We start from the raw sequence: 14,290 nt of genomic DNA, 5'->3' as shown, positions 1-14,290 counted from the left end.
ATTTGTTTGACATATAATCAAAATAAAAACATTTTAGTGAGACAGTTTAAAGTCTCTTTCATGTACTGTCTTCAAAATCATGGGTACATAACGCATACATCATGTCTACAGTTGGGCTTAACCTCCCATTTAAATGGTCACCAGCAACATGCATTGGACTGCATAGGTCAAGAAGAGCCCTCCCATTTTACAGATGGAAAGACTGAGGCCTAGAGAAGCCTCACATCCCCTCTTTTCCACTCTTTCAAGCCCTCGAACTTTTCTCTGCTTCCTTTTTCTTCCCTATTTGCTCCCAGGAAAGATCAGACACCAATATTTCCACCTGAGTGGATTTATTTCATGAATTTTAAGCTTTTTCCCTCTGTTAAGTGAATTGCAGCAGCTGAATGAGACAGCAGAGACACTTTCAGGAGGTGAGAGGAGGCTGGGAGTCTTTGGGCTTTATCCTCCTTTCTCCTCCCCATCCACATCATGCCATTTGGTCAAACACATACTCTGCACATCAGAGTGGACAAACTGGGGGGCCTAGAGACCAAATTTGACCCACAGATACATTTTGTTGGAGTTTAAAACAAAGGAAGCTTCATATAGAAACACAGATTGCCAGTTTCTCTTTGGAAAAGTCAGGTAATACGGAGCCCACCATCACCTTCAGCAAGGGCCGAGTAGCGGCTGCCCCCTTCCAATGGGGCATCAGCTCCCATGGCCACAGTCCCCACCCTGCCCTGGTAACTCCGGAGGCTGAGACAACCCCTTCCCTCACGTAGATCCATGCGGGGATGCCGTCAGCTCTCTTCTTTTGTCTTGGGGACCCGGCTAACTGGATTTGAATCATGGGCTCTGAGCAGAGGCTGAGCAGCACAGGATAGCTGAGCCACGAGCCCTAGACAGTCACAGCAAAGATGCTTACTTGAAATCCTCCGGGTCAGGCTGTAGGTAGACTTAGATGTGTCTGAGGACGAGCATCTTCGATCTGGGGAGTTGGTCCTTGGGGTCAGAGGGACTTCACTGGCTGTATGGACGGAATCCCCATCCTTGTCGCTGCTCCGGCTGGCCATCCTACAGGAAAAGCAGAGGTTTCAACGGTTGTCAAAAAATCTCCAGGGGCTGGCATCTCTCTCTCCCTTAGAGGACAGACCCATGATGAAACTGTCGCGGATCCAATTTGTACTACTTGCAATAATAGAAACTCGAATCAGTGTGGTAGCTCTAAGCTCTCAAAAACACCTCACTTTTTTTTTTTTAAGTTTATTTATTTTTGAGAGAGAGAGTGTGCGTGGGAGCATGAGAGCGTGTACATGAGTGGGGGAGGAGCAGAGAGAGGCGGGGGGGGGGTGGTACAGAGGATCCAAAGTGGGCTCCGAGCTGACAACAGAGAACCAGATAAGGGGCCTGAACTCAAGAACCGTGAGATCATGACCTGAGCTGAAGTCAGACGCTTTTTTTTTTTTTTTAATTTTTTTTTTTCAACGTTTATTTATTTTTGGGACAGAGAGAGACAGAGCATGAACGGGGGAGGGGCAGAGAGAGAGGGAGACACAGAATCGGAAGCAGGCTCCAGGCTCTGAGCCATCAGCCCAGAGCCCGACGCGGGGCTCGAACTCACGGACCGCGAGATCGTGACCTGGCTGAAGTCGGACGCTTAACCGACTGCGCCACCCAGGTGCCCCTGAAGTCAGACGCTTTAACCCACTGAGCCACCCAGGTGCTCCAATAACATCTTACGTTTTGCACAAAATATGAAATGATATTGAATAAATATCTTCCAATTTAGAACAATCTGTCAAGAATGTGCATAATTTCACATTCACAGACTGGGGGGAGGGAACTTACTCAGGGTATTGCCACATGGGGGCACCACTTAGGCTAAGTCAAGACCAGGCCTGTTGGTCTTCAGTCTGGAAGACACCAGAAGGTTGTTTCTACCCATCTGATCTTCTGCAGATGGCTTTTGGTGAGGAATGCCCTGGTATTTCAACCTTCACTCTGTCTCTACTTTGATATCTTTAAAAAATATCCTATAACAGGGGCGCCTGGGTGGCTCAGGCGGTTAAGCATCCAACTCTTGATTTTGGTTCAGCTCACGATCTTACGGTTCGTGAGTTTGAGCCCCGCTTAGGGCTCTGCCCTGATAGCATGGAGCCTGCTTGGGATTCTCTCTTCCTTTCTCCCTGCCCCTCCTCCCCCACTCACACGCAAGTGTGTGCGCACTCTCTCTCAAAATAAATAAATATCTAAAAAATACCCTATAACAGTGTCACTCGAGAGTTCTTGGAGCGGCAGGGCAAGAGCTACAAAATGGTGCTGAGAATGAATGACTTGAGAACAATAGTTCGATGTGAAGAAACAGCTAAAAAATGAGCAGCAGCTCTGATTCCATGTGCTCCCAATGAGGATGAAAAATACTGAAAGAATAAAAAACACCATGTCGGGGGGTAGGGAGATACAAGGTGGTAATTAAGAGCACAACCTCTAGGTTTGAACCCCGCCTGGGTGACCTTGGGCAAGGCCCTTCCTCTGTGCCTCCATCTACCCATCTGTAAAGTGGGAATAATAATACTCACCTTGTATGGTTCCAGTGAACACTGAAGGAGTCAACGCATATAATATAATATGCTTAGAACAGTTCTGGGTATGTAGTAGGTATGTGCTCAATACATTTCAGCTGGTATTATTACAACCTGTAAGAGCCCCCAATCCCCATAAAGCTAGGTAAGGGTGCTTGGGGAAGGGGAAGTGAGGGGGCAAAGCTGGCGGTGTGGCCTGTGAGATGGATGCGGCTAATAACATGCCCCTAAGCTATTGTGGCTGTAGACTGATACTTTCCGAGACTGCACCTCCCACCCCCCAACTTGACATTTAAGCCTGCGCGGAGCTGGTCTTGAAAAATGCAAGTTTCCAATTCTAGGAGGTCTTCAGATGCATCCTGTGCATGAAATGAGACTGATCTCATGTTCTTCCAAAGCAAGATCAGGGTCACAGCCAGGACAAGACCAGGCATGTTGCAGGGGGAGGGGAGGATGCCCAGTCCTTGCTTGCCTCCTCCTCCTGGTCTGTAAAAGGTGAATATAGCAGATGAAATGTGGAGGGTGGGAGGAGGAGAAGGCAAAGAAATGCAATCATATTGTATCACGCATTCTTCTCTCTCTCCCTTAGATGCAAGCAGCAGCACCTTCCGAAGAAGGCAGAACCACCTTAGCACCTCCACCTGCACCTGTGAGGCCCCACCCAGCTTGGGCGCGATCGCCCCCTGGAGCTCCGGTCGAGTCCTCTCAGCCCTTGTCTGAGCAGCCCCTGCCCTCTCTGCACCCACCATGCTTCCTGGCCCTTCCTCCAACACAGTGAGCCGGGCCACGCTGTTCTCTCTGCTTGGGATGCTCTTCCCGTCTCCACCTCCTGTGCGGCTCCTTCTCATCAGTCAGGTCTCGGCTTCAACAGCACCTCCTCAGAGAGCCCCCACCCTGTCGCTGTCACCTCCTCCTACCCCATCAGCCCTTGGCCCTGCACCTTCTTTCCCCCTTTAACAACGCACATAACTCCTCTCTAGTTGTGGCTTGTCTTCTGCGTCTGACACCAGATCCTTGCCCCACGAGGGTGGTGTCTCATTCACCACTGCCCACCCTGCCCTGGCACAGAGTCTGGCACGTGCGGAGCTTTCCACATTCATTTTCTTAGTAAATCAATGAATGAACACACCCTTCTTGGGATTCTTATCTGATTTATCTGGTCTCAAGATGATCTGAGTGCTTATCTTGTCCCGCCTCCCACAGCAGGTACACTTCTTAAATGGGGGCGGGGGGGAGATGTGTACTTATCTTGATCAAAGGTACCAGGTGCTGAGCACCAACTATGTGCCAGGCACTGTGCTAAATGCTCTGTCTGAACCATCTCATTTCACCCTTAAAACAATCCGGAATTTACTTCTGTTATTAACAACCCTCATCCTCTTTACAGACCGGGGAATGGAAGCCTGGTGGGGTAGGGGTTGGGATGGGTATTTATTTTGCACCACTGTTAAACTCCCAATGAAGTCCAGTAATACCAGCCTCTAAGCTGCACACCCCAAACTACTGAGCTGGGCATCCCTTGTGAGGCCTGTAAGAGCTATGCATATAGTAGGTATTCAATACATGCTTGATGGATACAGAAATAACCTGAGAAGTTCACTCTTCAATGATGATCTTTCTGGCATTGCTCCAAAAGGAGCCAGTGGGATTGTACAGTTTTCCTGACCTTCCCCAGCCTAGCCCAGCCAAGGAAAGAATGGGGGATCCAAATGACAGGAGCATATGTGGCAATTAATGGTGTGTCCCCCCAAATCACACACACAAAGGACCAGCTCATCTGGTACCTGCCACCCCACAGAGAGGCATGTCCTGTGGTTCTGAGCTCAAATGTCACAGTAGGAACAGCACTGCAAAGCCTGTACACTTGACATTTCTACTCCCTGCCTGTTTGATAACATGCAACTGCCCACTTGGTAAATAAATCTGGGGAAAGCACAAGCTGTAAATTCACTTTCTGAATGATTTAACCCGCCTCCCCTTTACAGATTTCTCTTAACATTTTGCATTATGTTGCGTGCCACAAAGGTACTAAGTTGCTACCCAGGATGCAAGATATTCATCCTGGGAAGCATGGAAGGTCATGTACCGCTGTTCAGGCTCTAGACTGCAGAGTTCTAAGTGTTATCATTCATAATGACGACCATATGAAAGGGGCCTTCTGGAGTTGTGTCATGCGTCGGCCCTGCTGGGAAGGTTCCAGTGCTCTTCTCTGCTTGTGGCAAAACCAAAGTGTCATCCCAGAGGGTCCCAACTCCTTACCCCCTGAAAGAGTTCCCCGCTTGCACAAAGGGTCAGCAGCCCAGGTAAAGTGCAACTGTTCGCCAGCTCAGTGGTAGAACCCGGGCCATGCATCTGTAATACTTAACATCTGGGTATCTGGGGAAAAAAGGTACCTGACTGATTTTCAATGTCCATCGGGATTCTCCACTAACGGGCGGCTGGGTGGCTCAGTTGGTAAGCATCCCTCTAGATTTTGGCTCAAGTCAAGATCTCACGGTTCAGGAATTTGAGCCCCACAGCAGCCTCCAAGCTGGCAGTGTGGAACCTGCTTGGGATTCTCTCTCTCCCTCTCCCCTCTCTCTGGCCCATCTCAGCTCATTCTCTCTCTCTCTCTCTCTCTCTCTCTCTCTCTCTCTCTCTCTCAGAGTAAATAAATAAACTTAAAAAAAAAAAAAAAGGATTCTCCAGTGGTTCAGAAGCAAATTCAAATTCTAACTCCGCAATCTGACGTTCAAAGCCCTACATGCTCTGAGCTTGCAGGCCCATTTTCCATGATTCCCCTACTCTTTCTAGATATTGTGACCATTTGTGGTATTTGCCTACCCTGGGTCCATTCTCTCCTCTCTGGTTACAGCGCTCAAATTGTCTATTACAGAGATCAGCAAACTATGGGGCCAGATTTTGCTGCCTGATTTCGTAAATGAGGTAAGACTAGAACATAGCATGCCCAATCATTAATGCCTCACCTACGGATGCTTTCACATTACAATGACAGAAGTGAGTGGCTGAGACAGAGACTAAGCCCACGAGGCTAAAATATTTACTGTCTGGCCCCTTTACAGGACAAGTTTGCCAACCCCTGGTCCACGAGCTGAGTTCATGTGTGTCAGGTGGGAATGATCCTTTCCCTGGTTCCAGGTGGTCAGACAATCCAGGCATGATCCTAGCACCATTTCCTCCAAGCAAAAGTGATTGGCTCAATGTTTGGCACATGACCCAAACCAGGACAATAAGAGCCTCTCCTGGTTCGTTTGCTGCTATTGAGAATGAAGCAAAGAAGAAAACAAGCTTAAGAATCGGGCAATACAGAAGAAACAGAAAGAGACAGGGAGGTGGAGAGGGCACAAATGCATGCCCATGACATTTGTACCCCTGGATCCACCGATGCCCGAAGCCATTATCCCTGGACTTTTTCCACAGTGAGACTCTATGTAAAACTGTCATATTGGTGTGCAGGGTGTGAATGCACAACTCCAGGGGGTAGCTGGACCTATGTACCTGCCTTATCTCCTGTACTAGATTTTAAATCTCCTGAGCACAGGAATGGGACTCTATCTAGCCTCTGCATCCCACAGTGCCTGGCACACGGTGCATACTCGAGAAATAATTACCAAAGAAACTGTAAGGTTTCAACCAGATGACTGGCACTTCCAGGATTCAATTTTTGCCAGTAGGTTAGTCAGTTAGTCAGTAACTATTTTTTGGCGTGAACAACACGGATAAAAACCCTGCCCTCACAGAGCTGGCACTGCCTGAGTACGGCTTTCAAGATACCAAATGGGCTGAGCCAATCTCTGTACCTAGGGCACTAGAAAATGGGAATGACCTTTTGATTAATGAACTGGTTCCACCAAACACCTCAACCCTATGCACACCTGCAGGATTCAGGCTACAATCCATGACTGATGAAATAATTTCTTAACACTATCTTTACACCAGTTTAAAGAATCTCCAGTGGGGCTCTTGGGTGGCTCAGTCAAGAGCATCCAACTCTTGGGGCGCCTGGGTGGCTCAGTTGGCTAAGTGTCCGACCTCGCTCAGATCATGATTTCACAGTCCGTGAGTTCAAGCCCCGTGTCGGGCTCTGTGCTGACAGCTCAGAACCTGGAGCCTGCTTCAAATTCTGCGTGTGTCTCTCTCTGCCCCTCTCCCACTTGCACTCTGTCTCTCTCTCAAAAATAAATAAACATCAAAAAAAATTTATTTATTTATTTTGAGAGAGAGAGAGAGAGAGAGAGAGAGAGAGAACAAGCAGGGGAGGGCCAGAGAGAGAGAGGGATAGAGAATCCCAAGCAGGCTCAGCACTGTCAGCACGGAGCCTGATGCGGGGCTCAAACTCATGAACCGTGAGATCATGACCTGAGTCGAAACCAACAGTCAGATGCTTAACTGACTGAGCCACCCAGGCGCCCCTAAAAAAATTTAAAAAGAGCATCTGACTCTTAATTTTGGCTCAGGTCATGATCTCAGGGTTGTGAGACTAAGCCCTGCATCGGGCTCTGCATTGGGTGTGGAGCCTGCTTGAGATTCTCTCTCTCCCTCTCTCCCCAACTCACTCTTTCTGTCCCTAAAATAAAAAAAATAAAAAAAAAAAGAATCTACAAATAACAGAAATGATTCCTGGGGCCCCTGGGTGTCTCAGGTGGTTAAGCATCAACTTCGGCCAAGGTCATGATCTCACGGTCATGGGTTTGAGCCCCACATCCCACATCAGGCTCTGCTGTCAGATCCTCTGTCCGCCCACCTCGCTGTCCCTCCCCTGCTCACACACACTCTCTCCCTCTCTCAAAAATAAACAATAAAACAGCAATAATAATAATAATAAAAGGTGATTACTAACTGCTCTGCAAAGCAGGTTATGCTTAATCACAACCCTAGAAAATAAGTTCTATTACTGTTCTCACTTTACAGATGAGAAAACTGAGACCAAACAGGGTGAGATGGGTCACCTACATTTATGACTGCCTACCAGGTGACAATCATTCTTAAGTGCTCTTCTGTGTACTAATCCATGCAGTCGCCACAACAACCATAGGAGATAAACACTATTGTTTTTATCACCCCCATTTTACAGATGGGAAATCAAGGCAAAGAGATCTAATGACTTGCCCAAGGTCACAGAACTAGAAAAAAAAGTAGGAGAAACTGGATATGAATGCATGGAGCCTGACACAGAGCCATTTTGCTATGGAAATATTTGATGCTTGCTTCTAAGGAGAGCAGGTGAGGGGGGTGAGCCATGACCCGCCAACGTGAGGGGAAAGAGGGGGCATCATGGACTTCCAGAAACGCAGCTGAAACAGCACAGGGTTCCCACTGAGGCTCTGGCGGTGGGCCCTTGCACTGTCTCTTGCCCTCTCTGGACCTCCCCGTCCGTGTCGTGAGAACCCGTCCTCGAGGACAGCCAGGCCCCTTCTCGGCGCTGGACCGGCAGACTCAACCCAGACTCTCTGGCCACGTTCCTCTCTCAGCCACAGAGAGGTGGACCAGACACGTGGCTGAGAAGCTTCAAAACTGTGTTCCCAAAATATCTGAGCGACTGGCAGATGGAGATGTTGTGTGCAGGCGCGGGAGGAGCACGAATTAGAAATAAAATGAGAGATGCCAGAGAGAACATAAACAGCGTTGGAGGACAGGATGGAGCCTGGGGGTGCTCTTCTGCTTCCCTGTTTCTGAAGTTCTTGTTCAGACCAGCAAAAAGGCATTTGTTTGTTCATTCCATCTACCACCCATGTAGCAGTTTTTACTGAGCATCGACTATGTGCCAAGCACCGGGTCAGGGGGTGGGACAGTTTGTCATACTGACTTGGATGGGAATCTTTAGAACTTGGACATCCCTTGAAGCATACAGATGCTCACAGAGCTCTTCCTCCACTTGGAGTGACACTCAACGTGATTAAAAGTGCCCACACGCTCGGCACCGCACGGTTCATATCTCAGGAGGACCAACGGGAAACCAGTTCAACGACAGCCTCACCACCAGCTGCCCCCCACCCCCCGGCCTGCCCAACAAGAGGAGAGGCAGAGAGTACGTCCCCATCAGCAGCAAAGACGACACCCAGCCTTCCCCTGTTTCCTACCCCTATCCTCCTGCCCGCGCCCTCTCTCGCAAACCGAGAAAAGAAAGGTCTTGAGGTTGCCTTCAAGGAAGTTCAGAGCGGTTTTACTTACAGCCAGGGAGGAGTCTGGGCAGGGAAAGGTCCCAGAATTTCAACTTCGTCCTCACTCGACTGGCAACAGCTGGACTCATAACACTTCTGACAGCAATGCCTGAAAGTCCATCTGCACAGCAGCAGATCGGAGATTCTAGAAAGAAAACCCTGAGGCCATTGGGGGAGGTGGGCAGTGGAGAGGGGGAGAGGGGGAGCGGGGGGGGGGGGGGCGTGTGGGAGGGGTGGAGAGGAGGAAAAGGAAAAACACCCGAAATTACAAGCAGCTGATCCCAGATGAGAAATAATGACATTCAGGAGGTCTGTCTCTGCTGCTGAACACTTAGAACAAAATGTTTTCCGTTTCTATTTACCAACTGCAGGCACAAAGATGGCAAACACCAACTCGCTGGAGCCATTAATAGCGAGCAAAACATTCACAGGTATTCCCTTTTGTAGTTTATGTGAATGTCATTCTTGACATGTGGGTGGTTTATACAATATCATGAGGGCTATACAATATGTTCTCGAAAACACAATGAATATTACTGTCTTCTTGAAAGCAAAGCAAAAAGATTTTTTTTAAAAAATAATCTCCGTGACATGAAAGTAAACAGAGGTAATCAAACGGAGTAAGGAGGGGGTGGGGAGGGATATCCACCTCTTCTCCCTTAGTGTGTTTTCATCGGGATCTCCCTTCCACAGAAACGCAGCGAAACTGTGCCGCTCTTAACCTCCAGTTATTGCTTTAATATTCAACGTCCCCACAGCCCCACATAAGACTCCAAAATGAAAGACAAGCACTTCGTGATCAGAAACCAGACCACACGAATCATCGAATTAACCCACCTCGTTTAAAGGTTCCAACTGCCCTTTTAGAGATCCACGAAGAAGCCAAGGGGCGTCGGGGGTGAGAGGATTACAAAAAGAGAGACAAGACCAGTTTAGCAATATTCCAGCAACTCACAAAAGAAAAAAGAAAGAAAGCAAGAAAGAAAGAGGGAAAAAAAAAAAAAAAAAAAGCCCTGCATCTTTCCACTTACCATCCTGGGAAGGGAGCTGACTCCCTAACAAGGTGCTGCTATCTGCGGGGCTGCTGGTAGCCTCCTGGCTAACCAACACCGAATAAATGGGAAACTTTAGCATTTCGATTTGATTTGCACCGTATGCTGTTATGAATCAGAGCGGGTGGATAGATAGTCATGCTATCCAATGCAGCCACGCTTAGGAAGAGCAAACCTTCCTATACAGAAATAGCCATAAAGCCAACCCAAAAGGACATGACTAGCTAACATGCAGGCAGGCACAGAGTGGATGTCACTTGGCTCCCGCACCCTCCCAGAGGCCCTACCTTACAATTCTGCTCCAATGGTGATGGTGGGGAGTTCCTATGACCACCCACAAACACAGGGAGCCCTAAAGGAAGCCATTATCTGGTCCTGGGGAGGGCAGAGGGGGCGGGGCTACCTCCCTTTTCAGCCCCACCTCCCACCCCCACTTCTTCTCACAGGTTTCCAAGGCACAGATTCCCTCCCCCTCTTCAAGGGAAGAGTCACAGTGGCTTCCAAATGAATGGGCCAAGTAAACCAGGGAGATTAGGAACTCCACATCCCAGTCTGGGATATATCCCAGAGAGGAACTCAAACTCAGAACTTTAAATCAAGAGGGAGAAAGTTACCCTCTTTTTCATTTCCCTTTCCAGGAGGTCTCCCTTTGGTATCATCACGTGTTAACGGGTTTCTAACACTTGCAAATCCCCCCCACCCCCTCTTTCTTTTTTAAATAGAGAGCAAACCTCAGCTCAGAGCCTGGGACCTAACTAATCACGTGGCATTACTATCATCCTGTTTATTCTTCAGGTTGCCTTCTGCTCATATCAAGTGATTCTGGTCTTCCATTATGCTAGTGACATAAAGTTTCCTTTTCAAATGATTTTAAGTAAAAAAAAAATAATAATAATAATAAGCGAGTCCATTTATAGGAAAAAGTATTAAATAAATCTGGTACAAGTGATAGCTCACAAATTCAAAAATCCTTGAAGTGATAAGGGAATGATTACGGCTTGGGAAACGAAGTCTCAGGCACTAATCACAAACTCTTCCAAAAGCAAAACTGGGAACCCTACATGGCAAGGCCTGAAGACGCTTGGGGGCCATGCAGAGTTGAGTGGTTAAGTGTTAGTGCTGCCGTCACCACCGGCCAATCACGTGACTTGGGTGAAGTCAGGGGGCCACTCTGAACCTTAGTTACCTCTCTTTCATGGAATGGCTAAGCTAGGACTTGGACTATGCAAATACCCCACTACAAAATATCTGCACCCTTTCTGTGGCTTTATGAGAACGAGGTGGTTTGTCAAGACCAGTTGGAACCTACTAGGCACCACAGACTGTCCAGGCCGGCCCATGCAGGTAAAAGCAGGAAAAAGCTATGCCCTCATGCGCTTACAAATGAAAGTGCTTGAAAATGTTTCAAATCAAGTGCAAGGATAACGGTCCATGCCCATTCTTTTCATAGAGGAAAGCACTTCCTGGGTGTGTGGCAATCAAAAGACACCATTTATAAAACCATGTGAGTAGAGACCAGGCCACTACAGGGGCCCAATCATCCCGATTTCTCAAACGCCAAGTTCGGCAAGATGAGAGAAACCAAGGAAAAGGAAGAGGAGAGGGAAGAAGCTAAGACACGCTTGCCACGCACTGGGTCCACTGGGTTCATGTATTTGACTGGATGGAGGAGCACTGATTCAAGCCAGAAAGAAACAGGAAGGAGAACCCAGACATTCTAGAACAAAGGTTGGCAAGCTATGACTTGCAAGGCTAAATCCAGCCCGCAACCTGTTTTTGCACGGTCCTCCAGTTAAGGATGGTTTGTACATTTTTAAATGGTTGCAAAAAATCAAAAGTACTACTTCTTGACTAGTACAAATAGTTTTATTGGAACTCAGCCACGCCCATGCATTTACTATTATCTATGTATGTGTGGCTGTCCAGCGCCACGGTCAGAGTTGAATATTTGATACAGGCCACGTAGGTCTCCAAGAAAAAAGTTTACTCTCTGGATCTAGAAAAAGTTTCACACCTTGTTCTAGAAGCAAAGACAGTATCACCAAGCCATTCTCATATTAGCTGTTTAACAAATTCCTCAGATTCCCTGTCCTCCCTTCTAGATCCCACCATGACCCCTAAGCAGCTGTGTGACCTTGGGCAAATCACTAATCTCTGTCCTGAAGGTGGTTATTAAAAACCACAGAAGCATGTTCTAATATTGTTTATTTCTCACTGGATTCTGAAGGGCAGAGACTGCTGTTTTCACAGCTGTATCCCCAGTGCCCACACACAGTAGGTGGTCACTCGGGTGTTTGTTGCGTGACTGCTGAAAAACCCCACAACAACATTCAGCACACAGTATGTGCACAGTAAATGTGACCTTCAGTGAACTTGAAAAGAGGACCTAAAGATTGCATGGAAGCCAATGGAGTAAATCTAAGCCAGGAGAGGGATGGGGAGACCAAGGCAGGTGACAGAGCACAGAGTTCCTGGCAGGCTGAAAAGTCTGAGGACGAGAGAGATGTGACCAGTGGGGAACTGGGAGACCAGCAGCCACCCCCCCCCCCCAGCTGTAGCCGAGGGTAGAAGTGAGCCCAGATGCACCCTAAATGAGGGAACCTGTAGGCTTCTCTGCTGGACTCTGAGGAGCCAACCCCAGAAAGCAAGCGGCTCCACGGGTCTGACTGCAGGTCTGACTGCATGACCTTGGCGCTGACCTGTCGCCACTGCCTCCCCCACCCCGCCCGCCCCTCCCCCCCCCCCCACACACCTCGTATAGAAGAGAAAGGTCTGGTAGTCAAGCAGCCTCCCCTCAAGAAGGATGCTTGGAAATCATTTCAGTTCAAGGATTCTTGTGAGAGTTTCCTCAAGGTGATGGGGGTCCACAACTCCCAGACCACAATGTAATGGCCGAAAGTGATCGGTTGCTCCCGCCCCCCACCAACAGCATGCCTATGGTGTGTCCCCCACCCCTCAGCACCCAGGGTCCGGGAGAGACGTCCTTGTCCCTCCTGGCCGGAACAGCCGCCTCAGGCTCGCTCCGCCGGCCAATTAGCCAGAGCCGTCGCCACGGCAACGGCAGCTGGCGGGCCGGGCGGCTGGCGCGTCCCGGGCCGCCCTCCCGGCGGCCCCTCCCCAGGGGTGGGGTGCAAGGGGAGGGGGTGGGGTGGGGGGGCTGAAAAGTCCGCCCCAATCCCATTCCCTCCCTAGGAGGAGAGGGCACCCGTGCAGAGTCTGCAGGGGCCGTTCATCCCCGGGTGTGGGGGTCCCCAGCCCCTTCTCCTGGGGCGTACCCCACCGCTGCACAGGTTGCGTGCCCTCGGGCACCCTTTTTCTCGAGGCAAGTTTGTGGGAGCCCAGCCGTGTGCCCTCCCTTGGCGGGCTCACAGCCGGAGGGGGCGCGGCACCCCCCACCCGCACCGCGGACCTTGCCCCCCAGCCTCAGCCCTACCTGGATGTACGCCATTTTCGCCCTCGCGCTCACTCCGGCCCGGGCATGGCGCCGCCACGGCCACTTTGCCCTCGCCAACAGGGGAGTGGGGGGAGAAGGCGAAGGGGGAAAGGAAGAAAAAGGCAGCCGGGTGGCCCCAGACGTGACTGGCGTGGCTGATGAGCGGCGCCCGCCCCTCCGCCGGCCGCCCCGTCCTTGCCTTTCCCTGCGTTCAGGCTCTCGGAGTCGGGGCCGCCTCCCAGGTTGGGAGAGCAAGGGCGCCTGGAGCCCCCGCCTCGGCCACCCTCGCTGTCCGGCGCTCCCCCCGAGGCGCTCCCCTGGCTGGAATGAGGCCGGGGCGCCTGGGGAGGGAGCCCGGGGCGGCCGCGGGGACTGCAGCGACCCCGGCGCAGGCGGGGCTGGAGACGCCGGGGCCGGTGCGCGCCAGAGGCGGGGGAGGGGATGGGGAAGCGGGTGGGAGGGGGCGGTGCGCGGGTCAGCCCATCCGGTCGGCACGCGGGCTGGCACCTACCGAGAGCAGAGCCCCCGGGACAGCCTTGAAGCCGAGGGGGCACAGTCCTGCCCGCCATGGAGTCTGGAGCGGGGAGGGTCCTCCCCACCACCCCTCTCCCAGTCCAGCTCGGACAAACTTTATTCCCGCCCCACCCGACGAGCCTAGAACTGTTGCGGCGAGGAACGCAGGGGCCAAATGAACCGGAGCCTTAAGATAAGGTGGGGCGTGGGGCACCCCGAGGGAGGTGCTGCGGCCGGGGCCGCAGGGGCGTGCGAAGAGAGCGGAGCGCCCCTTTGCCCTAAACCTGCCCGAGTTGCGCCCTCGGCTCAACAGGTCTGGCGCGGGGCGGCCCGGCAGCGCCACCCAGCGTCGCGCCCGCGACGTGCGCGCCTCTGCCGGCTCGAAGCTCCGCGCCAGCGAGCGTGCGCCCTCGGGCGTGTCCATCCTGTCCCGCTTGCTCGCGTCTCTGGGGCGCCCAGGGCCTGGATTCCTCCCCGGAGCCGGTTCTCCCACCCCGGGGCCACAGAATTGGGGCCCACTCTGCACAGAGGGATTTGAAGTGGAACATTGCCCTCCGCCGGTTC

At 51.0% G+C, this 14,290-nt stretch overlaps 1 protein-coding gene across 1 annotated transcript in view; it reads right to left on the bottom strand.

Annotated features, from left to right (window-relative positions):
• Positions 1 to 8,849, bottom strand: part of SYT17 (synaptotagmin 17) — a 78,478-nt gene extending 69,629 nt beyond the window's left edge. Inside the window, exons 1-2 of the mRNA XM_047087811.1 lie at positions 8,739 to 8,849; positions 911 to 1,059 (exon numbers count right to left, since the gene is read on the bottom strand). Coding sequence (XP_046943767.1) covers positions 911 to 1,058 — 148 coding nt within the window. The 5' untranslated portion in view covers position 1,059; positions 8,739 to 8,849. The remainder of the gene's footprint in view (positions 1 to 910; positions 1,060 to 8,738) is intronic.
• Positions 8,850 to 14,290: the final 5,441 nt, after the last annotated feature.

This window comes from Lynx rufus, unplaced genomic scaffold (assembly GCF_022079265.1).
Source record: "Lynx rufus isolate CCGP_SWC_20201006 ecotype Redwood Valley unplaced genomic scaffold, mLynRuf1.p SCAF_23, whole genome shotgun sequence".
NCBI lineage: Eukaryota > Metazoa > Chordata > Mammalia > Carnivora > Felidae > Lynx > Lynx rufus.
The sequence above is the reverse complement of the archived record's forward strand: the minus strand, read 5'-3'. Positions and strand labels throughout refer to the sequence as shown.